Genomic DNA, 26,409 nt, shown 5'->3' with positions numbered 1-26,409 from the left:
TCAAAGAAAACCAAAGTCAACAAAAAAAAAAAATGCAGTTGTTGAACGGGGATTTTATTCCATAAAGATGATTTTCATCCGTTCCCCTCTACATAATATTACTACATGCAACGTTGGATAATATAAAAATACATTTAGCTAAGTGGCCACCTCCTTCCGATTGACGCTTGCTGATTTCTACCATTTGGGGGCGGGGGGAACGACCCCCCCCCCCAACCCGTGCACAAATGTACTTTTTCATTGAAAAAAAAAAAAAAACAAAACAATTCCAGAGAAAAACATATGGCATAGAAAAAAAAAAAAAAGTGTACGAAAAGGTTCCAACTAGAACTGCGGAGAAATCAGTAGTCCAATTCTTTCCGCGGGGGGAATAGAAATAAACTTAACGTTGGTTGGTTGGTTGGGTCGACCTGATGCGGATTCGGAGCTAGCGCAAAAACTGATGTGCGACACGTTTCGTCTACTCTCACTGCAAACCATCCTCTTCTCTACTACCACGCAGACTATCTTTTAATGTTGACATCGAATATAGACCATCCTGGCCTTCAAAAAGATAAATATATTACTCGTTTTTCCTCATATTATTATTTTTTTTTTTTTACTTCGTCAGTACACACAAAAATGGAACTTTTTCACCCGGGGAAGTGTCGCAATCCAAAGAACAATAATCTCATCGGTACAAAAAAAAAAAAAAAAAAAAAAAAAAAAAAAAAAAACTCCCTTTTTTAAGACAAATTCGGTTGGGGTGAAAGAAAAGTCACGGCAGACGGGAAAAAGACGGCGCGACGTTTGCGGGGAGCGATTGCGGCGTGACCGTCGTCGTCGAAAAGGTTTCGGGTGGGGTGGGGGGTGGGGGGGTGTCCACGGGAGTCAATAGTCGGGGGGGGGTGCGGGGTTTTCGCACTTGACTTGTAAACAGCTTGACGGGGCAGCAGCCACAAACTTCGGTCGGAGCGTTTTCAAAGGCCACTTGTCAAATTTCGGATGTAGGCTTTAAATAACGCATTTTTGTCATTTGTCATTTTTTTATCGCTTCAAATTGAATCTTGTACCAGTTCAACATGTAATTTTCCATTTCAACTTCATCCTTGTAATAATTCTAGTCAATGTAGTATTATTGTATTATTTCCGGTAATCTGGCAACCTCGTAATTCTACAACTTTATCTCTCTTATTTTCGTAATATTTCAAACACATTGTTGTATTGTTGTAATCTTTACAAACAAACGCATATCAATATGAAAACATCGCTTCTCGCAATACTTCATTTGAACTCTCGACTTCCGTTTTGAGAATATTCTAGTCCCATATTTTCCAAGTGGCCCCGACGCTCCTCGAAACGCCCGCCTGCGCGGTCACGTGGCGCGCTTAACCGCTGCCGCGCCGGAGCTGCACGAGCGGTCAAAGCACGGAACGATCTCGGCTCTAAATAAACGCGTCGTCGTCTTCGTCCCCCCGACGACGGTTGCGGGAGGATTTCCGACGTTGGAAAGTTGCCACGGGGAGTTTTATTTTGTCTCTATTTCGACAGGAAGAAGGTTTGCAATTGCTTATAATGCCACAAGTGCTTTTGGCACCACCTCGTGGCATTGATGGGCAATGACATTATTATTATTTTTTTTTTTTTTTTAATAACACGTGCGTATGGCGACCCCTAACGGGACAAGCCGAAAGAAACTTACCATGTCCCAAACGATGGCTTGGAAAATTGGATGGATATCAATGACACTGACATCCCACCAGGGGGCGGCAAAGCAAAATTTGGTAAATTAGCAAATGCCGTCGGGTTGATTATTTCCAAAATTTCCCATCTTAACCTCCCGTGGAAATTCACCACGAACTTCCCTTTTCAACCGTACCAGCGCCACCCACCCCTGCTACAATGGACCCTTGTTTTACCAGGACGGCGAGTTGTAGCAGCAGCAACGGCGGCCAGGGCCGAAATTCCTCGGCAAAATCCAGAACGGGCGTCCTGGTGCCGGCCGGGTCCTATAAAACCGACTCCATGTTTTCGCAAAACTCGTGGTCCTCCAGGTTGTATATGAACTGCGTCCTGTCCACTTTGGGAGCGTCCGTGAGCGACGGGTAGAAGTCGGCCGGCGCCATGTGGGCCTCGTGGCTCTTGATGTAGGCGTTGTAGTTGCGGCGGAGGCAGTACCACGTGGTGGTGTACAGCAGGAAGGCCACCGCCTTCAGGATGATGGCCAGGCTCACGTACAAGCGCCGGTAGGACAGGTTGTCGTACAGCAGGCAAGCGCCTTTGTCGCCGCAGTCCGAGCTCCAGAACAGGCACGTGGAGTCGATGCCCGCGCCGAAGATCAGGGGCGGCGGGATGAAGCCTGGGCGGTGAACACGTGACCAAACGGCTATTGTGACTTTTAAACGCAAATTCACACAGTACCGTAGAGGACGAAGTATAAGTTTGGCCTACAGGAAACTTTTGGACTTTGTCGAGCCGTCGCGATATCGCCTGGTGACTTTGTCCACCTCCAACGCTTTTCTGTGCTTTCCTGGCAGCTCGAGAGCTACGAGGGGGAATGCTAAGCGATAAGTGCCACTCGCTAGATATCGCTCAAAGTGTCATTATCGCTAGAGGACAAGGAGTAGCTACCGAAGCTCGCGACAAGACGACACAGACACGTCTTTGTCCATATTCAACAGTTCTCTGTGCTTTCCTGGCACCTCGAGAGGTACGAGGGGGAATGCTAAGCTATCAGTGCGACTCGCTAGATATCGCACAAAGTGTCATTATCGCTAAAGGAGAACGAGGAGTAACTATCGAAGCCCGCGACAAGACAACACTGACACGTCTTTGTCCATGTTCAACAGTTCTCTGTGCTTTCCTGGCAGCTCGAGAGCTACTAGTGGGATGCTATGCTATAAGTGCGACTCGCTAGATATCGCGCAGTGTCATTATAACTGAAGGAGGACGAGGAGTAGCCACCAAAGCTCACGACAAAACGACACTGACACGTCTTTGTCCACGTCCAACAGTTCGCTCTGCTTTCCTGGCAGCTCGAGAGCTACGAGGGGGAATGCTAAGCGATAAGTACGGCTCGCTAGATATCGTGCAAAGTGTCATTATCGCTAAAGGAGGACGAGGAATAGCTACCGAAGCTCGCGACTAGACGACACTAACACGTCTTTGTCCACGTCCAACTGTTCTCTCTTCTTTCCTGGCAGCTCGAGAGCTACGAGGGGGAATGCTAAGCGATAAGTACGGCTCGCTAGATATCGCGCAAAGTGTCATTATCGCTAAAGGAGGACGAGGAATAGCTACCGAAGCTCGCGACTAGACGACACTAACACGTCTTTGTCCACGTCCAACTGTTCTCTCTGCTTTCCTGGCAGTTCGAGAGCTACTAGGGGGGATGCTAAGCGATAAGTGCGACTCGCTAGATATCGTGCAAATTGACATTATCACTAAAGGAGGACGAGGAGTAGCTACCGAAGCTCGCGACAAGACGACGCTGCTTATGTCAACCAGAAGAAGACTGGAATATCAAACGGACATGTTTAAATTGTAACCACAATTTCATATATTACCTTGGATTGAAAGTACACGTAACTGCTTATTCAGTCACCTACATTTGAACAATGTACGGGTGTGGTCGGTCATGCCCGCAGATATATAGTTGCGGGTGTGGTCCGCCAGTCATGCCCGCAGATATAAAGTTGCGGGTGTGTGTTCTGTGTTCTAATTATGAGTGTACCCGTTTTAAGAGCGGAGGGGGCGGTGTCAGGTAAACTAGGAATTGGAAGTAGGCTGAGCAGCAGCTCGAAGACCGTGTGCTTCCGCGTTTCCAAAAAAAAAAAAAAAAAAAAAGGGTGCGACAAGTGCGCGATTGCGCAGTGGCGCAGCTTAGAGGGAACAATGGTCAAGACTACGCAAACCGAGCGACGCCTTTCGATATCTATGTATTTCTACTCGTGACTAATTTTACCTGCATGATTTTTCGTGGTCGACTGTGCAGATTGGCAAGTGCGATGGCGCCCGTCAAATCAGACTGTTATGTGTTTGGTATTTTTTTCCCGCAGGTATTTTCCCCACTTTATTTTTTTCTTACCAAGTACTTAATGGCTTTATTGTACCGTAGTTTCCGGCCTATAAACCGCGACTTTTTCCCCACGTTTTCAACCCTCCAGCTAATGCGGTGATGCGGCTGATTTGTGCATTTTTTTTCCTAACGGCCGCAAGGGGGCACTCGAGCGGAAAAGGTAAGAGTGAGACCGGTGGAATGTATGTGCCGAGAAAGTGACTTTTATCGATGTGTGTTCTTTTTTTATGGCCCTGTTAGCGCCGCGCTAGCACCCTATCCTCCTTTTGTTCCCCCATATTGTCTGCGTGTCACTCTCAAACTCAACGGTGTGTGCGTTAACACGGGTATCTTCCTTTTTGTGTACGCGTGTGTCGCTAGCAGTTAGCGTGGCGCGAGTGGTTAGCGCCGCGCTGGCGCCCCATCCCCCTTTTGTTCCCCTATGTTGTCTGCGTCTCACAACGGTGTGTGCGTTAACACGGATATCTTGCTTTTAGAGTACGTGCGTGTCGCTAGCGGTTAGTGTGGTTAGTCCCACGCTAGTGGATAGCGCGTTTTTTTTTTTTTATATAGCGCTGTGCTACTATGTTTGTACTGTGTAGCTGACGCAACCGTTTTTTACATTTTTTATTTTACCAGCGCTGTTCAATCTACCGTGTTGTTGCTATGTTAAGCTAAGCTAAGGTATTAAAACTTTGAAAACGCTTTCTGTTTACCGTCTTTGTAAATATCTCGTGTTTCAACGCGGCCACTTGCGGCTTTTACACGGGTGCGTCTTATGTATGTACCAAACGGTATTTCCTTTACAGATGTACTGGGTGAGGCTTATAACCAGGTGCGCTCTATAGACCGGAAATTACGGTAATCAGATTGTGTACAGATTGTTTACAAACTTTATGAAAATGCTTTGCACTGAAGAACTGTTATCAATATTGTGCAAAGTAAAACATCAGGCGGTCTTACCGAGGAGTCGGAGCAAAAGAAACAAAACCCCGAGCGCGTAGGACTTGAGTTCGGGGGTGACGGTCCTGATGAGGACGATGACGGAGGGCGTCTGGGCCATGGCGCCCACCAGGCTGCACAAGCAGATGATGCACAGGAAGATGAGGAAAGCCTCCTGGCAGCCGGTCGTCGGGCATTTGCCCGGAACCGCCGTGGCTAATTCGCTCTCGGCGGACACGCAGGCGCATCCGCTCAGGTTCTGCGTAGAGACAAAAAAAAAAAAAGAAAAAAGACAATTCAGAAGGGAACTGGAGCGCTACGGCCAAACAGAATCTGCTCGGTGCGATTTTTAATGGTCTGAGGTTCCCGCTAGTGGAAATAAGACACCTCGGGACTCAAACGACGGACATTCTTAGATTTTGATAAAGCTTGTGTGGCTTCATTTTGTTATAATTGGCTTCTGCATTTAAATTTGAATATTAGGTCGCCAAGACATTTCACTTTTTAATCGCATTATGTCGAACAGCTATTTTATTAAGAAATGTCATTTTGAAAAATTCCAATAATTGCGCACAAAATTAACCTTGTCACATAAACATTTAAATTGTAATATATATATAAGCAACATTTCCAAAAATGTATTTTTTATATACTGCAATTTCTGGCCCATAAGCCACGATATTTTTTCCACCCGCTTTAAACCCTGCAGTTTATGCGGTGACGCGGCTAATTTGTGCATTTTTTTTCCAACGGCCGCAAGGGGGAACTCGAGCGGAAAAGGTAAGCGTGAGACCGGTGGAATATATGTGCCAAGGAAGTGACTTTTACCGGTCCGGCCCTGTTAGCGCTGCGCTAGCGTGTTACTGCCGTGCCTCAGTGATTTTTACCGGTGTTTCTTTTTTTACCGGCCCTGTTACGCGGCGCCAGCATTAGCGTTAGCATTAGCGCGGCACTAGCATTAGCGTTAGTGCGGCGCTAGCGTTAAACTGTGTGCCGTCTTTGTAAATATCTTGTGTTTCAAAGTGGGCAATTGCAGCTTTTACACAGCTGCGGTATTTTTAACCAGCTCTGTTAGCGTGGCGCTAGCGTTACCGTTAGCACGGCGCTAGCATTGGCGTTAAACTCTCCGTGTCCCGTCGTTCTTTTTAAATATCTCGGGTTTCAATGTGGGCACTTGGGACTTTTACAAGGGTGCGGCGTATGTATGTACCAAATGGTAATTCCTTTACAAATGTACTGGGTGAGGCCGGGAATTACCGTACATAATAAAATACTGTTAAAACGTTATAAAAATATTTCATTGTCAATATTCTCAACTACATCAGACCGAAGTGGAAGAATCTCATCCTTAACTCACATTATATTCAAATACAGAAAAGATTCAACGTGATCGTTTGTTGAATTCAAATGTTCACGCATTTTGTCATTTTCAAAATTGATTCCTTGTCAAAATCACCGCAGTGTCCTGTAAGGTGTTCGCTATTGGTTAGGTCTCTGCAACCCCCCTCCCCCCTTTTCCATTTTTCACACGGCGGCCCGGAAGCAGACCTGAGCGACGGCGTGCGTGCATCCGGCGAAGCAGGCCGACAGGTAGGTGACGTCGTTGGAGCCGCACACGGGGCTGATGGACGACGTGAAGCAGTTGCACCGACTGATGCACGGCGCTTCCGGCTTCTTGCCCACCTGCAACGTGCTGACGACACACAGACAGGAGACAACGCTTACTTGGAACCGACGTCAAACCATTTATCGTGAACTCGCCGCAAGAGTTGAAAATCCAGAAGTGATTGCCTCCCCGAGAGAAGTTTGTAATTACATGTGCATGCCACACGATGGCAGCAAAACACTTAGAAAAGATGACTGGACAGGACAAATCATCAACATCTGTTTTTTTTTTTTTTTTTTTGGTCTAAAAATTGGGAGCAAAAAATTGAGTTGCAAGTGCAAAATGGTGGTAGTGAACTTCACAATAAGCAGCAAAAGGAGACCTAATGCTTGCTTTATGATGTTTATGGACACTGACATTTGAAGTTTAAACAAAGCACTTAACTCACAAAGGTCTGCGTACCCGTTTAGCAAAATCTTTTTCTGACACCACATAACACGGGTGTCAAACTAATTTTTGTCGCCGGCTACACTGTAGTTCCGTTTTCCCTCAGAGGGCCGTTAGATGGCTCTGAAACCATAAAAATCGTTTAATCGCCTCATCATATTGACACGTGAAATGTATGAATTACTTCTGGAATCAGAAAACAAGGGTAACGTGTTTTTCCAACTACTGTTGATGTTTGGTAACATAAAAACGCTTGCAATATATCAATATTATCATTTATGATAATGCAATTTGAAGTTTTGGCACAGATTTTAACAAGAGTCATGGAAGGTGACGCGTGACTTGCGTTCGCGAGGGCCACATAAAATCATACGGTGGGCCGGATGTGGCCCCCGGGCCTCGAGTTTGACACCTCTGCCACATACGGAGGCAATCTTGAACACAACACAACACCATAGATGTGGAGAAAAAAAAAAAAAAAAAACAAGCGTGGATGTTGCTGTTGTTAGTTGACCCTTCAAGCAACAGATACTTGAACGCAAATGCTGCAGCAACATATGTAAACAGACAATATAAGAAATTTGGCATTTATTCTTTACCCTTAACGAAAAAAATATTACCACAGCGTACTGTGTCAGTTGTCAAAAACCTTGCATAATTTTTTTTGTCTGCAATAACCTGTGCGGCGGTGGCCAAAGCCAGAAGCGGCACATTGACGACAGGCATCGAAGTACGAAACTGTGATGCGCAAGCTGTTTAATTTTTTAAAGCATATTCCATTACTCTATGTTGTTTTGAGATTTTATTTCTTCATTTAACCATGAAATCTCCTGCCGGGTCTTCAAAACATTTTTCAAGGAATTGCTGGCCATGAAGCGGCAGCAAACACAAAATATGCGAGACATCAGTATTTAATATCTGCGTGTCGGGGAGGAGTTAGGTTTAGCCTGCGATGCTAGTGGAAATTTGCGCATGTACGCGTGAACCGAAAAAAAATTGTCAGTCATTTACGTTTCAGGTAAGTACTTTTAAGCAATTACATTTTAAACTATTAGATTCGATGATACGCTGCGCCGACCCCTAACGGGACAAGCCGAAAGGAAAAGACGACATTTTAAACCATTAATATGCACAGTTCTAACAAAACAAAATCAGGGAAGCATCAATTCCTTTCAAAAAAATGTGATGATTGGGTGGCACGGTGAAGCAGCTGGAAAGCCTTGGCCTCAGAGTTCTGAGGTCCAGGGTTCGATCCCGGCCCCGCCTGTGTGGCGTTTGCATGTTCTCCCCGTACCTACGTGGATTTTCTCCGGGCCCTCCCGTTTCCTCCCACATCCCCAAAACACGCGACAAAAATTGCCCATAGGTGTGATTGCGAGTGCGGCTGTTTGTGTCAATGTGCCCCGCGATTGGCTCGCGACCAGTTCAGGGCGTACTCTGCCACCTGCCCGCGAGCCTCGTGAGGATAAGCGGCCAAGAAAACGGACGGAGGGAAACGTGCCGCTTGTCATTTTGTCCGGCCTTACTTGTTGCCGTACATGACGGTCACCCCCGCGACGGAGCCCGTGTCGCAGCCCAGGAAGAGGAAGGAGACGTAGCAGGCGGTGGAGATGAGGTTGACCAGCATGGCCATGCGGATGGCGCCCAGCGCGGACAGGTTGAGCTTCTTCACCAGCAGGCCGCCCATGAAGATGCCGAGGCAGGCGCACGGGATGGCCGTCATGCCTGCGAAAAAAAAAAAAAAGGTCAATCAATAAATTTCAATTCTTTCAGCACACGCGTACGACGGAACGGGCGAGGGTGTCGCGTCCGACCTAGCAGCTGGTTGGCCGACGTCGTGGTGAGGTTGAACTGTTGCTCCAAGTATTTGGCCAGGAAGGCGGCGAAGCCGGCCACCACCGCGATCTCCATGCAGGCGGCCAGGATGATGCACGTGAACACCGGGTTGGACAGCAGATGCTTGGTCACTTTGGGGATGACTGCAGGGGGGGGGAAGACCGCGATGACACCGCGGCACGGCAGGTGAGCTTGAGCCGGTCGCACTCACCCAAATGATAACTGAGAAATCAATAAAATCTTTGCAATGTAGGAGGAAAATGGATTGATATTAGTGGATTCATTTCATTCATGGCTTTCGTTTGCTTAAATTGGGTTCAAATTCATCCATCCATTTTCTTAGCCGCTTATCCTCACGAGGGTCACAGGGAGTGCTGGAGCCTATCCCAGCTGTCAACGGGCGAGACCCTGAACTGGTCGCCAGCCAATCGCTGGGCACATCGTGACAAACAGCCATACTCGCAATGACACCTGGGGGAAATGTCCAATTAATGTTGCATGTTTTTGGGATGTGGGAGGAAACTGGAATGCCCGGAGGAAACCCACGCAGGCACGCGGAGAACGTGCAAACTCCACATGGGCGGGTCCGGGATTGAACCCGGGACCTCAGAACTCTGAGGCCAACGCTTTCCCAGCTGCTCCAGTGTGCCGCTCCGTTAATTTCTTTTGTTAATATTTCGTTAACAGTTTTGAAGACAGAGAATGTTGAAAAGACATGTATTGACGCGTTCATTTTCCGTGCCGCTTATCCTCACAAGGTCCGTGGAAGTGCTGGAGCCTATCCTGGCTGTCAACGGGCAGGACGCAAGGTACACCCTCAACTGGCAACAGACAAGAGTTGCGCACTCACAATCACACCTATGAACAATTTAGAGTCTCCAATTAACCTCCTGAACGTCGACAGCTGGGACGGGCTCCAGCAATCCCCGCGACCCCCGTGAGGATAAGCGACAAAGAAAATGGATGGATGGAATCTTCGAGTAGCACAAGAGGGCGCCTGTGGACCGCCATGATCACGCAAGATGCTCACCCCTCAGTTGCTGACAGCAGGTGGGGCTGTTGGCCCGCTCGTGGTTGCTCACGGCGCCGTTGCTGGGCTTGGGAGTCTCAGAGTCTGGGCCGAGAGGAACCGGAGGAAGCATGGCCTGCTCGCTGTCCGGCCCCTCCTCTTTGTCCTTGACGGGCAACGACTGAGGGAAGCCGAACATCAGGATCGCCGAGCAGAAGAGTAACGCGCCGCACAGGAGGAAGCCCGCCCACCAGGCCCCGATCCACCGCGGGTCTTCCGGGGTGATGCTGGGCTTGTCTGGGGGGGGGGGGGGTGTCACGTGCAGTTCACCCAAAGACATGAACACGCGTGGAACGGGGCAACTCACCTATGTCGAAGATGGCGTCCACGTAGAACTTGGTGCAGACGGAGCCCAGGATGAAGCCACAGGCAGGCCCGAAGACCAGAGTGGAAAAGAGGATCCCTGTGCAGGAAGAGTACAAAGACCAAACGCTAAATGGGACACGCAGTACTCGGGATACTGACTTTGTGCTTGTATAGACCTTTTCACCATGATGTCACAGGTACTTCCACGGCATGTGGTAAAAACTGAATTGCCCCACAGTTAGGGATGTTCGAGAACACTTTCCTTTATTCAGAACGACCAAGTATGAGTACTCTCCAATACCATCTTGTTTGACACAGAATACAATTAGCTGATGTGTCAAAATGTCATGCTGTAGCACCAACTATTGGCGAGGAGGACTTACACGATGCCTGAGTATCGGTGGCTGGTCTCGGCAGCCTTCGCGAGTACCTGATACCTTGAAATAAAGTTGGTACCATTCCAACAGGTACCTGGTAAACTTCAGTACTGCTTGTAAACAAACCCCTTTATCTACGTTATTTAACAAAGGCAGAGTGATTACAAAAATAGCCTCAATGGCTTGAAGTACCATCTAAAAAAATACTTTTTTCAAAAATGAAGTTTTTAACTTGAAAAATGTACTTTTAATACTACTGAAAGCCACCGTAACATTAAGCAGTTTGAACTTTAATAACACTGTTACAAGGAAAAATAATTGGGAATACAGTCACTCTCTTTTGACGATTGTATGAATATTTTTGAAATTGAATATCTATTGACCTCTTTAAAAATATCTGTACAGTGTCAATAAATTATCAGTGTGGTATTAGGGTACAACTACATACTCTGGTATAACAACTCAGTAACTTATTTTAAGCTCTTGAGATCCCATCCATAATCACACCCGTAACTATATCTGCGGGCATGACTGACCACACCCTGTACATTTTTCAAATGCGAGTGACTGGGAATAATAATGGATTTTTTGAAAAAATGATTGTGAGTGCTCTACTGTGCAAAACCCAACAAAGGCGCTGTTGAGTCAATCTTAACTAGCATGCGTACAAGAACTATGACAGACCGGCAATATGTCAGGCAACGTGATGATTACTACAACTGATTATAATAATAAATAATAAATAAATAATATTAAAATTATCATAAATAATAAAATTAAATTAAAAATAATAAATAATAGTCAAATAAAATAATTGGAAATCTGCTCGTGTCATTCCCCAGTTGAACCCAAGTGGAGATAAAATCGAGTTGGTCTAATGACTTGGATGTTTTCTTTTCATTTGATTGTATTCTGTGTTGTACTCCGAGAAGAGTTCCAAGAGCAAGCAATGAGGTCATGAGCGTCCAAAAGCTATTACACGTTGGAAAGTGGGTGGCTTAATGTGACGAGTCACAAGACTTCCTTCCTCCCGCTTCGCTGTAAATGTTGGGCAACAGTGTGAGATCATTTTAAATTGTCAAATTGTGCTACCTTGACTTAAGAGTGGCCCAACTTGCTACGTTGTTTTTTTTTTTTTTTTTTTTTTTATATATCTGGTTATGCTTTGTTTTATGTCTTTTGTCTTGGGCCATGAGCAACAAGCTTTAGATAGTGATTTATTACATTTACATCATCAATAAACTACGACAATCAAAGACATGAAAAGATGCGTGATTTTGCAGAGAGCTAAATTCAATCTGTAGTCCAGATGCAGTGCTAGCTTTGAGCAGTTAGGGGCCGCTTCCAGTCGAAGTTCAAACGTTCAACAAAGACAATTTCACATTGTGTATTTAACCTAGCCACGCAACCACCGCAACGACTTACAAAAGGCCGACAACCTAACGCTAACAAACAATGCAATGCTAGCAAAACAAGCAATGACCTTGCTGTAGTAATAACCCTTTAAAAGAGATGTTTGAACAGAAACAATGCAGCAACAAATGTTGACAGACAATATTTTCAGGCGTATATTTTTTATGCTCTGTGAAAAATGAGCAATATTACTGCGACGTATTTACCGTAATTCCCTGCCTACAGAGAGCAACTAGTTATAAGCCTCGGTACACAGAAAGAGTTCGACGCTCGCCTTGGCGCGGCGCTCGGGTTAAACTCTTTCTGCCCTGCTAAAATTTTAACAATAATTTAACATTTCTAAAGAACTATAGATCTTTAGGACCCAGGTTCTACAGAATTTCTATAGAGACATTTTTCTTCGGTAGAAATTCTATAGAAAATCACAGCAAAAGTTCTATAGAACAAGTTGTTCTGTACAAATTCTATAGAATTCTATCGATTTTTATAGAATTTCTAGCAACGTGTGTACCGAGGCTTATAACCAGGTGCGCTAACGTTAGTGCCGTATCACCGCATAAACCTCAGGGTTTGAAAGTGTGTGAAAAAAGCCGCGGCTCGCAGGCCAGAAATTACGGTAGTCCCTTAGTTGTGAAGCTCTTCTTTTTCGTGTCTGTATTATACAGCCCCCTAGTGGCCAAGGCACATACACCATAAGGAACAGTCAATGGCCATTTTGCCTTTCCGTCCACGAGCAAACACTAAACAGCCTCTATGTTGCAGTAATACAATTAAGCAATGGACAGAAAACAAACGGTGGCGCAACCCTCGGGGACTGACAACACAACAGGACTCATGGGAATATATCTGCAGAGAACGCCTAACACTAGTGGCACAGTGATAAGATGTGAGGAGTTCACACATCTCAAATGCACAGAGTGCTATCTTCTTATTCAAAAGCAGATTGGAAATGGAATGTTTTCAAAGTGGTTTTCTTTTTACACTCATCAAGCTTTTATGTACTTTAAAACACGATTTGTATCGTTAATAAAGGATTTAGGACGGCAACAGCCCAACCGCGCTGGCCCTGGGAGATCCAACACAAGTTTAGCAATTGAAATTCACTGCGAAAGAACGTCACGCTCCGCTGCCTTTCGGGCTCATTTTCCTCTCCAAACAAGCCGGTTAATGTTTAAAGCTTGAGCGCTTTGTTTAAAAACGACTTCTTCAGGTAAGGGTTGACTCCGTCGTACTCTTCTCAAGGTGGGCCAGATGTCAGCGGACAGCACCCGGGACGAAATCTGCCGCCCAGACGCCCCTCCGACACGATCCCTCGCACGATCGCTGAGTTAGCTTCAAAAAACAAAACCCTCCCATTGGCCCGTCGGACCGGCCGCGGGTGGGTCTAATCAACGGCGCGCCGCGTAGATGTGCGCTTGCCAGAAGCGGCGGTTACATCGCACGTCGACACCCTCCGCCATTCAAATAGCGGTTGCGTTTCACAGAAAAAGAAATTTTTTTGAGAGGGAAAAAAAAAAAAAAAACAACATCTTTATAGGGCTTGAAGTTGATCAACATATGTTGAAAATATTTGCCTTTTGGAAAATGCAACGGGAGGCAGGAAATTCCTGTTTGGATTATTTTTTTTTTAATCAGTCACTTGTAAGCAGCTTTTTTATAATTATTTCATTTATTTATTTTGCATTTTGTTTCTCACCATTTAAAAAAAAACAATTTCATCCATTCGGCACTCTGACTTATTATTTTTTTATTTGCTATTTTTAGGTACTTTACTTTTTTTTTTTTTTTTTTAGGTACTTTATTTAGTTCCCTTTTTTAATGACTATTCCACATCCATTTATTTTATTAAATTATTGACAAGTGTCATTATGTGGGGGGGGGGGGTGATTTTTATTAATTCTACTTATTTCTTGACATGCAGTCGAAAGTTGTGGTTATGAGTGAGGCTTCCACGTAAATGAAAGCTTGCCTCTTCCTTTTGCAAACTTTTGAGGTTTCATCAGGGGAAGAGGAAGACAAAAGTGCAAAAGCAACCACCCCCGCCCTTCTACAAGTGGACAAATACATGCAGTGACAATATAAAATATACATTTTGCAGTAAATCCAAAACAAAGTGCAATGGCAATAGAGCATAGAATACCCATCGTAATTCCGAATCCAAAAAGTGCAAACTTAATATTAACGTGTGTCCAACAATATTGCTTTTGCCATCTCAGTTTCTTTCAGGGAAAGTACATAAATCACAGTAACTGAGATACACACTCATACTGTCGATATAACGTCACCCATCAGCGCAAGTGCTGTTCTTCCATTTCATTTCCAATAAGCGAAAAGTAACTTTAGATCTTTCATCTCAGGTCCAACTGAAAACAAACAAGTACCGTAATTCGCGGCCGACAGAGCGCACCTGGTTATAAGCCTCATCCAGTACATTTGTAAAGGAAATACCGTTTGGTATATACATAAGACGCACCTGTGTAAAAGCCGCCAGTCCCCACATTGAAACACGAGATATTTACAAAGACGGTACACAGAAAGCGTTTTCAAAGTTTTAATACTTTAGGTTAGCTTAACATAGCACTAACAGGGCCAGTTAAAAAAAACCCATACCCAAATCACTGAGACGTGGCAGGAACACAGCAGCAACCGCTAGCGCGGCACTAACGCTAGCATGCGCTAACAGGGCTGGTAAAAAAAAAAAAAAAAAAGCAAAAGACATCCCTGTAAAAATCACTGAGACACAGCAGTAACACAGCTAATGATAGCGCAGCGCTAACAGGGCCGGTTTAAAAAAAAAAAAAAAAAACATACCGGTAAAAGACACTTCCTCAGCACATATATTCTTACCTTTTCCCCTTGCGGCCTCTAGAAATAATGCACAAATTAGCCGCATCACCACATAAGCCGCAGGGTCGAAAGCGTGTGAAAAAAAGTCGCGGCTTAGAGGCCAGAAATTACGATATATTGTTTTTGCCATCTCACTTTCTTTATGGGAAAGTACATAAATTACACTAACCGAGATACAAACTCTGTTCTTCCATTTCACTTCCAATACACAAACGGTAACTTTAGAGCTTTCATTTCATGTCCAACTGAAAACAAACAAGTATGCAAAACTGCACAATCATATAGCTCAGAATCAGCTTTAATGACCAAGTGTGTAAAACACACGAGAAATTTTTCCTCCAGCAGTCGGTGCTGCCCTGGTACCGCGAGCAGAACAAAGAAAAACATAGCAACAAGAACAAAGAACAAGAGACATTTCTGTTTATAGGAGCTATTCCTTATAAGACGTGCAAAAAGAAAAACTGATGCCCCTGACGCTGTCCAACTGTGTGTCAACCATTGCGACCTTCAAGTTCTTGGGAATTACAGTCTCAGGGGGCCTGAAGTGGGAGACGAACATCAACTCCATCCTCGGAACTGTGTACCTCCATCACAGTCTGGTTTGGGGCCGCCACAAAAAAGGACAAACTCAGACTGCAACGGACAATCAAAACAGCTCAACGGATTGTCGGCACCATGCTAGCCACTATTGATGACTTGCACGCAACGTGAACTAGGTCCAGAGCAGGCAGGATCCTCTCGGGCCATCCACAACTGTGCCACCAGTTTTTCCAGTTCCTTCCGTCGGGAAGGCGCTACAGATCGCTGAAAGTCAAAAGTAGCTGGTACACGAACACTCTGGTAATTAAGTCGTTAACGCACTATTTTTCTGCCTAGTGCCGTGTTAAAACAGTCACTCACATCCTTCTGGTGCAAGGTCGCCACGGTTGACACACAAGATAGTTGGACAGTGTCAGGGTTGTCCATTTTTCTTTTTCACAAGGGGATTAAAAATGAAAACTTGACTGGGCTAAAATCCATTAATTCCCCGTGAAGTACAATACATATCCACAGCCGTGAGCAAAATTTGCTACGCACAACCGCGCCAAGATCATTTTTACCCTTCTGGCGGCCCCGATACCAGATAAGTGAAAAACAAACTTATTTGGTCATGTTGTAGTTCACTGAAGCCCTTTAGTGTCCCGTAAATGATCCTCCTGGGGGAGTACGTCAGATGTAATTTAATAACCCAGCTCTGCTCTCGTGTTTTTGCCTCCATCTAATTTGTTTTGAGACCAATAGAAGGAGCCTGGCAAAAGTGACTGCCCATGAGGCTTTCCCTTTCCGGATTTTAAATACTGCGCAGACGCAGGCGCTATTTGTTCAAAAGGAACTGCAATGCACGCAACAAAAAATAAAAATTGTCGTCTCAAGACATAGAATGCATTCCTGAAAAGAAAATGGGAAATTTCCAGTCTAGTACTCATAAAGGTTCTTTGCAAAGCCACTACACACTTGGAGAACAGAAAAATTAGGTCTGGAACTGGTTGCCCAGAGGAGATCTGTTGTCTCATCAGGAGAGTGTCCAGATGTCTCCGGGAGCGCGCAGGAACATCGATGTTTTTTTTTCTCCACTGATTATGCCAAACCTTTTGGTGTGTTGAGAAGTTCTACACCAAGTTCACCGTATAAAAAAGTGGCTCACGGAAGGTTCGCGTGAACAGCGTATCCAATAGGTCATGTAATACGTACCCTATTTTGATAATATGATGTTTAACTGTCTCTCATTTAATAGTGTTTTGAAAAGATTTTTTTAATCGACAATTACGAATTTTCAGGGGCGCTGCTATTTTCGTTCTTCGTCTGACCCGCGAGCTCCGGCGGCAGGCCGCGAGCAGAGTTTCGGCGGAGGGTTTTAGCCGAGCTTCGGTGGACGCGGAGGCCTTTAGCCTAGGTTCCGTGTCCGGGGCTAACGGCCTGCGCCGCCTGGAAGCTCTGCTAACGGCCTCCACAGACGTCGGAGCTCGGCTCACGGCCCGCCGCCAGAGCTCGCGGCCTGCCTTCGGCGGGGGCGGAGGCCTTTAGCCGGAGCTCGCTCGTCAGACTCCACGGCATTCCCGTCCGAAGAACCATCTCCGGCTATCGGCCCGGAGCTCCCGGGGGCCTTTGTTTCCGCACTTATGTCCTGCACGTAGGCCTCCGAGTAGTCAGGCTCCGCGTCATTCCGCCCGTAGAACCATCCAAATATTCAACATTAATTACAGCCACAGGTTCAAATCTGTAAAGAAGTATTCCTCCGTCTTCCCGAACAACCGATATTGCTACTTCTTCATCAGATGAGGATAAATACGAGAAATCGGCACTGGGAATAAATGGTGATGTAATCGCGCTTTTGTTGCGGCACGGTACACGTCACATCCGCGCACGTAGGTCATGCGACTCGCGAAAATGGCAGCGCCCCTGAAAAATCGTCATTGTCAATAAAAATCTTCTCAAAACACTACTAAACGGGAGAGGATTTAACATCACATTGTCAAAATAGGGTGCATGTTACATGACCTATTGGATACGCTGTTCATGCGAACCACTGGTTGATTCAACGCAAAGATGCCAACCATCCTAAACCGTCTTGAGCATTTAAAAGCTTGGGGAAAGTCCATCTCACTCACAGAACTGTATTTAGGAAAAGTCCCCAAAGTTGAGCTATTTTGGCAACAAAAACACTCGTCAAATGCATTGTCTGCTCTATCCAGCTGCAGTTATGTTTTTTTTTTACTGTACCAAGCCAATTTTTTCCCTTCCCCCAATAGATCCTCCTCAAGTTGTCTCGCTAACCCACCGAGCGAGATAAAACACAGCGGCCTGTGCCACTTTCGCGAGGGACCACACCCAAACGGAGCTCGGGTTTTATCATTCCGAAAGATAAAAAGCAACTGGATCTTACAGCAAAGAGGAGTCTGGACACAGACGACCAAAAAAGGCTGCGTCGTATCTAGGAAAAGATAAACAGTTTTCAAACAAAAGGCCATCTCTCCTCCTCCTCCGCCATCACGTGAGGTCAGGACTTGAGAGGAACGCGGTTAGCAATGGAAGGCCACACATTTGGCTAATGTCCAATCCACAAAACGAAAAAGCCATTCAACAAACCAGACCACCACCCAACTTCTTCATAAATGGTGCAATATACAAAGGAACTTGCTTTATGTCAAAAGTCATCAGAATTCATTCAATCAGCTATACACACTTGTTGCTTAGCTAAACTAGCTAGGCTTCTTTTCTCGAGTATGCTAGCTAGCTCAAAATGTGTTTGTGACTGCTTTCATCGACTAAAAAAAACAAAAAAAACAAAAAAAAACCAAACAAACACCCAAGAAAGGAATTTACAACAATATTCCTCGTCTACAATCTGGTTTACGGCCATGCTACCCTGAGAACGCCCGATCTCGTCAGATCTCGGAAGCTAAGCGGGTTTGGCCATGGTTAGCACTTGGTTGGGAGACCACCTGGGAGTACCAGGTGCTATAAGATTCTCTCCCCGGTGCAGAATGCAGAGGGGTTGGATCATGAAGGGCATCTGGCGTAAAACTGTGCCAAACAAATATGCGTTTATCTGAGATGACAAGCTGTGGCGACCCCTCGCGGGACAAACCAAAAGTACAAGAAGAATTCCTCGTTTTAAGTCTAAAAACAAAAAACTGTTCACAGCAATGGAACGCACACCGTCGAACAACCACGCTTCATGGCAAGTCGTCATAAATGAAGGTCAAAATGTTGACGCCATGCTTGACTTTCCGTGTTTTCCATCTGTCGAGCACACCCGCTTTCGTTGGAGTACCGTAACTTCCGGCCTATGAGCCGCGACTTTATTCACACGCTTTCAACCCTGCGGCTAATTTGCGCATTTTTTCCAACGGCCGGAAAAGGTAAGAGTGAGACCAGTGGAATATATGTGCAGAGGAAGTGACTTTTACCAGTGTGTTTATTTCTAACTGGCCCTGTTAGCGCTGTGCTATCGTGTTGCTACTGTGTAGTTGCCACGGCAGTTTTTTTTTTTTACCGGTATGTTTTTTTTGTTTTTTAACCAGACCTGTTAGTACTACCGTGTTGTTGCTATGTTAAGCGAAGGTATTAAAACTTTGAAAACTCTTCCTGTGTACTGTCTTTCTCTGTAAATATCTTGTGTTTCAATGTTGGGACTTGCAGCTTATGTATATACCAAATGGTATTTCCTTTACAAATGTACTGGGTGAGGCTTATAACCAGGTGCGCTCTGTAGGCCAGAAATTACGGTGGTTGGACATATGTTAAGATTAATTTTTCATTCCTTGGATTCGTAATTACGGTGGGTATTCTATTCTCCATTGCCGTTGCGCTTTGTTTTGGACTTGAAAGGTAAGAGTGAGACCGATGGAATATATGTGCTGAGAAAGTGACTTTTACCGGTATGTTTTTTTTTTTTTTTTTAAACCAACCCTGTTAGCGCTGCGCTAGTGTTAGCACTGTGCTACCTTGTTGCTGCTGTGTTACTGCAGTGTCTCCATGTTTTTTTACCAAAACGTTTTTTTAACCGGCCCTGTTAGCGCCACGCTAGCGTTAGCACCTGCATTCTGATTAATTGGAAACCAACAACGACTCTCAGAGCTCAGGGAAGAGTGTACAATAAATGAATAGAAACAAGAAGTTAGTTGTCAATTCATTAGAAAGTGAACTGAAAGCACGCAATTCGAAATTTGGACTTGCCAGTATCCTGAAAAACTAAAAAAACTAATGCCTGAAAATCCGCAATAAAGTGGGAAAAACTGTACAGGCCTGTAAGACCACTAACTGGTTTTTAACGTACGTCCTTGTACAGTGAAACAGCTAATTAAGAGACCTGCACAAAATGAGCCCAGCATGAGCCGCTTATTAAACAAAATACAAGCACAGAGTGTGAGAACGACATTAACACGAGGCATTACTTCTAATTAGATGTTGATTTTATGGTTATGTAAAACGCTCGCACGAGCCAACAGGTAAAAGTCACGCAAACGTCGGGCCGCCTCGGTGCGAAGTCGATTTGGACGAGACGCGTTGGGGGGATAAATGGCTGATCTGCTAATCCGCCGCGACGCGCGAACGGCATTGGACGGCAGCTTTCACTCGGGATGTCAATTCAGCTTTGTTCCAAGTGGCTTTTGGGATGCGTGTCACTCATCCGGGGAGGGGGGCGGGGAGACGTGTTGACATCAGTTCAGTTTGAACCAATAAAAAGTCAAAAGTAATTCACTGATTAGCTCATTTATATCTAAAAATGATCAAATTACATGTGCAATCAGTTATGTTTCAAAATACAAAAAAAAAAAAAAAAAAATTAATGGAATACAATTCACATGCCGACCTCCTTTGTTGTTTTTTTTTGAAATTCTCCCAAATTCATGCAGTAGCCAAATGTGTTGCATTGCGGTCAAACTGGTGATACGACGTGAGCAAGACTTTCCTGGTGTGCAACATAATCCTCTCGGCTGCAACGTCAAAATAAATGATTGTGTTCCTCGTCTGCGGTTTCCTATAGTGACTCTTTTGATTGTGCAGAGGCATGACCTAAATAACGAGCTTAAAGTGGGCTCAAGTCAGACTCGAAGGCCGTTTCACCGAGTCACTAAAAACTTCCGCTCGCCCCAAATCCAGCAAAATTTACTAAATCGAGCCTTCGGGACACGTCCTGCTGGGATCTCGTCCCCTCCAAACAAACTCCACACGTGTTTTGGGCAGGGTAAAAAAAAAGTTTCTCTCGTGACATACGGTTGCTAAATAAAAAGTGCAGCTGCTGAACGTGTTTAAAACTTTTAATTTTGACCCCACAGGATGAGCGGCGGGGTTAGGACAGAGCTTAGAGGGTATGGCTAACGTCGTCGCGATAAACCGCGCTCGCGCTCAATCTGAGGCTCAAAGAGGCCACGGCCTGAAATGAGAGGTCAAGCAACCAATGCACAAATGACCGTAATTTCCGGCCTATAAGCCGCAACTTTTTTCACACGCTTTCAACCCTGCGGTTTATGCGGTGATGCGGCTAATTTGTGCATTTTTTTTCTAACGGCTGCAAGGTGGGCACTCGTGCAGAAAAGGTCAGAATATATGTGCCGAGGAAGTGACTTTTACCAGCGATGTTAGTGCTGTGCTAGCATTAGCATTGTGCTAGCTTGACTCAGTGATTTTTACCGGTAAGTTTTTTTTTTTTTTCCCCAAGCAGCCCTGTCAGCGCCGCTTTAGCGTTAGCATTAGCACCGCACTAGCGTTACCAACCTGTTAGTGCCACGCTAGTGTTAAACTCTTTCTGTGTACAGTCTTTGCAAATATCTCGTGTTTCAATGTGGGTTACAACGTGGGCACTTGCAGCTTTTACACAGCTGCGGCGGATGTATGTACCAAATGGTATTTCCTTTACAAATGTACTGGGTGAGGCTTATAACCAGGTGCGCTCTCTAGAAAGGGAATTACGTTAAGGGTAAAATATCATAAGGGTGGTTATTCTGTTCCCTTTTTCATGATATTTTATGGTGTCTTTTTAGCATGCGCTAGGTACTGATTTGAAGGGACACCACAGCTTTAAATCCCATTTTAAAACTGCTCAAATTTTCCATCAGCAGTATGACCGAGTTTTTTTTTTTTACCTCCTTGTTAAGTACAGGGCGAGGTCGAATACTGAATCACATTTATGAACGCGTCACCCAACATGCTTAAAAAAAAAAAAAAATAAAATAAAAAAAATCAAGGGGATCTTATTATTCTAATACAATTTTGAAATGAACATTCGCAATCAGCTACAAAAGTTAGCGTCCACAATTGGTGAACTCGCCACTAGTGACGCACAGAATGTTCAGCCACCAGAAATGCCCTCAAAAGTACTTTTCAGCCGAAAGACTTCTCTGGTGACTCAAGAACACGCAGGACTGTCAGATGTACTCACACGTGCATATACTGAACATGCTTATGCAGATGTTGAATGCATTTGAGTTGCGTTTATGATAGCGTTTCACTTTTATTTATGAGCGTATTTGACAAGTGTTTATGAGTGCAAATGTCCTTTCAGTAGTGTGTACGAGAGCTTTTTGAACAGTGAGAGCAAATCCCAAAATATCTTCCGAGCGGCCTTTTACTTTTATCCCCGCCTCCCTCCCAAAAAAATTCAAAAGAACATTTTAGGTGTAAAAGATCTTTAAGATATACCTACGTTCTCAACAATACAGTACTTTAGTCTTTTGTCTTTATACACATTTTTATAACTTACCTTCAACTATATTGAGTTTAATACAGTATTTCGAAACAAAACGTGGGAATGATTTGGGTTCATCTGTAAATCAAGAGAGAGAGAGGGGGAGTCAGATCACTAAACAACCGTAATTTCCGACCTATAAGCCGCGACTTTTTTCACACGCTTTCAACCCTGCGGTTTATGCAGCGATGTGGCTAATTTGTGCATTTTTTCTAACGGCGGCAAGGGGGCTCTCGAGCGGAAAAGGTAAGGGTGAGACCGGTGGAATATACGTTCCGAGGAAGTGACTTTTACCAGTTGGACATTGTTAGCGCTGCCCTAGCGTGTTACTGCCGTGTCTCAGTGATTTTTACCGGCATGTTTTTTTTTTTCATTTATTAGCCGGGTTAGCGCAACGCTAGCATTAAACACTGTACCGTCTTTCTTTGTAAATATCTCGTGTTTCAATGTGGGCACTTGCTACGGCTTATGTATGTACCAAATGGTATTTCCTTTACAAATTTACGGGGTGAAGGCTTATAAATCAGGTGCGCTCTGTAGGCCGGGAATTACGGTATGTCAATTGGGGGGGAGGGCTGTCTTGAATTTACTTAATTTGAACATTTACACTGGTTGCATATGATTAGAATCTGTACTAACATATATTATTTGACATTAGTGAGTGAAAAAGGGGAAACCTCTGTCAGTTGGCCTCATTTTATTCACATGCAACCCAAAACCAAGTACTTTTTCCACTGTAATGGTTCAATGTTATTTTATTCCTGACATATTTATGCACGTTTATACTTGCAATCTGTGCATCCAGGGTGGTTCTTGTGTTCCGTGAATATACAAAGCCACGTCTGATGCGTTGCTTGAAATGTACACACAGAGACATTGAGGAAAAAAAGAAAATCAAAAATGGGCACTTGGAGCAAAAGTTTTCTGACTCACAATCCAAGTTTAAAGCCAACCCTTTATGTGTACACAAATGATCTATTTTTCCATTTCAAATGATTTCTTTAGTGGAAAATTGTTTATAAATTGAAGTGTGTCTTCATACAAACTGACACACAAGAATGCACCCCCCTCCCCAACAGGAATACATCCCACACATTTTTTACAAACACACTTACTGTATGTCTGAAGAGGAAAATCAGATCTCTGTCCTTTTGTTTGATTCAGAACATCCAACAACCAAGTGGCCACATCTCGTGACTCTTTGGATGACAACGAAAAGAAAATTCACTTTAAACACACGTCGATAAAGTATGAGTAAAAAAAATAAAATAAAATAAAATAAAATAAATGAGAGCGTGCGAGAGAGAGCGAGAAATGATTAAGCCCCGTAATGGAAACTTACAGAATCTAAAAATATCTATAATCTAAAAAAATCCACATCCCATACTCCAGTTATATAATAAGACACTGGAGCCATCATATTAAATGTTCGGACTTGCGAAGGGAACAAACTCCTTTGCGGATAAATTCAAAACCGGGGAAGGTTGTTTCAGAAGCGTACCGTTTGGATTCTAACCAAAATCAATCAATCAGACAAAACGTGCCCGCTCCCGAGTGATTGATCGCGTTGGGACGGGCACAGCTGCGCGTCCAATTATTTGGCAATGAAGACATCACGAGCGACGTGAGCGACGGCCGCAGTGAAAGCTAAAGTGAAGCGTTATGCAAATGAGCGCTAGCACCGCCACCTACAAGGACATTTTTCGAAAATGACATTTTGCCACGTCACGGGAACAATGCTGACTCAGCTGAGGCCAGTCGGCAGCCTGATTAACACAAACACCCACGTGCTTAACTACAACGTTTTAATCCTCATGTGTGGTAAAATAAGACCTCCAAAGACAAAGAACCTTACAATTATCTTGAAAGCATTTTTGGGAAAAATAACCTTACCATCACCTTGAAAATGTTGAACCAAGTCACAAAGTCAACCTTGACTTGTGAGTCACGGCGCAGCGACGATCGGCGCCGCCATTTAGGCCAATGCCATTCGTCTACTTTAAGATGACCTGGAGGAACATAATCTTTTGAGTCCAATTAACCTAATGTCAGGAAGACTTGAGAGCACTAATTGACCTAAATGAATTACGTTTCTCCTCGTTTTTCTGAAGCACGTACGACGCACTGACCCTTCCCCGATCATTTAAACAAGTGAAATTCCACAGTCTGTTTGCAGCGCGGCGTGAGCCGTTTCTCAGCCGGTCGAGACGGAGCAAGACACTGCGCGCATTGTTTGCCGGCCGAAAGGTAGGTGGAGGCCAGCAGACGCGGCAGCTGCTCTGGCGACCATCACCGAGACTGGGAGATTCGGGACAGTGAGCAGCTGCTAACAGCTTCTTCGCCAAGTCCTGAGGACTGACTTACCAGGGTTGAGGAGGCACCGAGTGGAGTGCCAGGATTCGGGCAAAAGTCAAATTCAAACCATGAAACTTTCTTTGGTGAACAACAACAGGTTTTGCCGGTGGACCAAGTTGTGCTAATGTTACCTGGCCATCCAAGTGCCAAGTGGAGCAAGTCAGAGGATTTCACCTCATGATTCTGATTTGCTCTGACGTGCACCGTGAGCTGTAAGGTATAAACTAGGGTGTGGGTTTCCTAATCAGCCATCCACCCATCCATTTTCTACCGCTTTTCCTGGCCGAGTCGCGGGGAAGTAGCTTCAGCAGGGATACCCAGACCTCCCTTTCCCCAGCCACTTCTTCCAGCACTTCCGGAGGGATCCCGAGGCGTTCCCAGGCCGGCCCAGAGACATAGTCCCTCCAGCGTGTCCTGGTTCGTCCCCGGCGGAGAGTGCCCGGAACACCTCACCAGGGAGGCATCCGGGAAGCACCCAAATCAGATGCCCGAGCCGCCTCATCTGGTTGCTCGACACTGAGCCCGGATGACCGAGCTTCTCACCCTATATCTAAGGTTCAATGAGTGAAGGAAGAATGGAGCGAGAGATCGACAGACAGATCGGTCTGCAGTGATGCGGACTATGTATCGGCAGCAGAACTAGAGTCAGCCACTGACGACGTAAAAAGTTGACTGAGTACATATAAAATACCGCCCCGGGTATTGATCCGAGTGCATTTAATTAGGTGCATTTTCCACCACCCTCTGCGCCACCACTGATCTGCGTATCTTGCTCCCGAGTAATCCACGGTGCAACCACTTATGCCCCACTCAATCAGCGGGGCTTGGGATTTGCGGTAAAGCCAGAAGCGAAGCGTGGATGCGCACTTACGCAGCGAAGTCCTTGTGCAAGGTCACCTCCTTCAATTCTGGGAGTCAAATTGGCCGCGTAAGACCAGAGTTGAGTGGCAGAGCGTTAGGATTTCTAAACTTTTGAGTGGTTTCCAAGTGGAGAGGAGTGGACAGAGAATTTCAAGCCAAGAGTAAAACAATCAAAAACATGTCCAATTGTGAGGCAATGGTTTGCTGCCGTGGCAGTGCTTATGAGCTCTCTCCCCCCACCACCCCCTACCCCAAAATGGATGACAAAAATCCTGTTTTAATCAGCAGTGTCAGAGGCTGACCTAGATTGCCTTGAGAAAGCTGCGTGGTGGCCGAGGCTTACCGATGAAGGAGAAAGGTGCCACAAGCAAGCTTTGGCCCAAATACTTGTCACCAACCAGCGCGAGGCCACCTGGAGCGCCGGTTTCTGGTTCCTGGCTACTCAGCCTTGCTGCAGCTGCTGCCGCAGATGGCAACATAAAGGGGAAAAACCTCATGGAAATATCTGGAACTACTGACGGCAAGTTGGCTTCCCTCACAAATGAGTGTAATTTTTAAAAATGGCCAAGAACTTTGGGGTGCATGATGGGAGACTACAGGCTTTCCACTCCCACTCAAGTTCGTTTAACAGTGAAACACAGAGTGGAGGCAACAGTTAAGTGATTCCAACAACACTTAAGCCGCAATTAGAACCATCCATCCATCCATTTTTCCAAGCCACTTATCCTCACAAGGGCCGCGGGAGTACCGCAGCCTACCCCAGCCAACTTCCCGCGCAAGGCGGACTGCACCCTGAACTGCTCGCCAGTCAGTCGGAGGGCACTTAGACACCATCACTGAGTGGGAATCGATCCCTCAACGCTGGCACTAAAGTCAGGCATGTGTACAACTACACCACCAGGGACACATTTAAAATCATGAACCAAATTTTGTTTTAAACCTTCAAAGCAACAGCTTCATACTGGGAAACATTCCATGTAAGCTAAAACTGTATACAGGGAGTCCTCGGTCTACGACTGAGATCCGTTCCTACAGTAGTGACTTATCTCAAATTTTGACTTAAGTCGGATTCCACCATTAAAG

General features: G+C 45.2%; 1 protein-coding gene and 1 pseudogene across 2 annotated transcripts in view; one reads left to right on the top strand and one right to left on the bottom strand.

Annotated features, from left to right (window-relative positions):
- Positions 1-33: 33 nt before the first annotated feature.
- slco3a1a (solute carrier organic anion transporter family member 3A1a) overlaps positions 34-26,409 on the bottom strand; it is a 42,034-nt gene continuing 15,658 nt past the window's right edge. The window contains exons 1-9 of one of the 2 annotated variants that reach the window (XM_061821731.1): positions 25,670-25,968; positions 23,226-23,309; positions 10,244-10,339; positions 9,898-10,173; positions 8,846-9,010; positions 8,558-8,756; positions 6,527-6,671; positions 5,000-5,237; positions 34-2,338 (exon numbers count right to left, since the gene is read on the bottom strand). In XM_061821731.1, coding sequence (XP_061677715.1) covers positions 1,989-2,338; positions 5,000-5,237; positions 6,527-6,671; positions 8,558-8,756; positions 8,846-9,010; positions 9,898-10,173; positions 10,244-10,339; positions 23,226-23,309; positions 25,670-25,823 — 1,707 coding nt within the window. In that variant the 5' untranslated portion in view covers positions 25,824-25,968 and the 3' untranslated portion in view covers positions 34-1,988. Of the gene's footprint in view, positions 2,339-4,999; positions 5,238-6,526; positions 6,672-8,557; positions 8,757-8,845; positions 9,011-9,897; positions 10,174-10,243; positions 10,340-23,225; positions 23,310-25,669; positions 25,969-26,409 lie in introns of those variants that run through there. The other variant, XM_061821729.1, reaches the window with a different exon arrangement.
- On the top strand, positions 18,268-18,386 carry LOC133502798 (5S ribosomal RNA; annotated as a pseudogene).

Source organism: Syngnathoides biaculeatus, chromosome 6 (genome assembly GCF_019802595.1).
Source record: "Syngnathoides biaculeatus isolate LvHL_M chromosome 6, ASM1980259v1, whole genome shotgun sequence".
NCBI lineage: Eukaryota > Metazoa > Chordata > Actinopteri > Syngnathiformes > Syngnathidae > Syngnathoides > Syngnathoides biaculeatus.
This window is presented reverse-complemented; position numbering and strand designations above follow the sequence as displayed.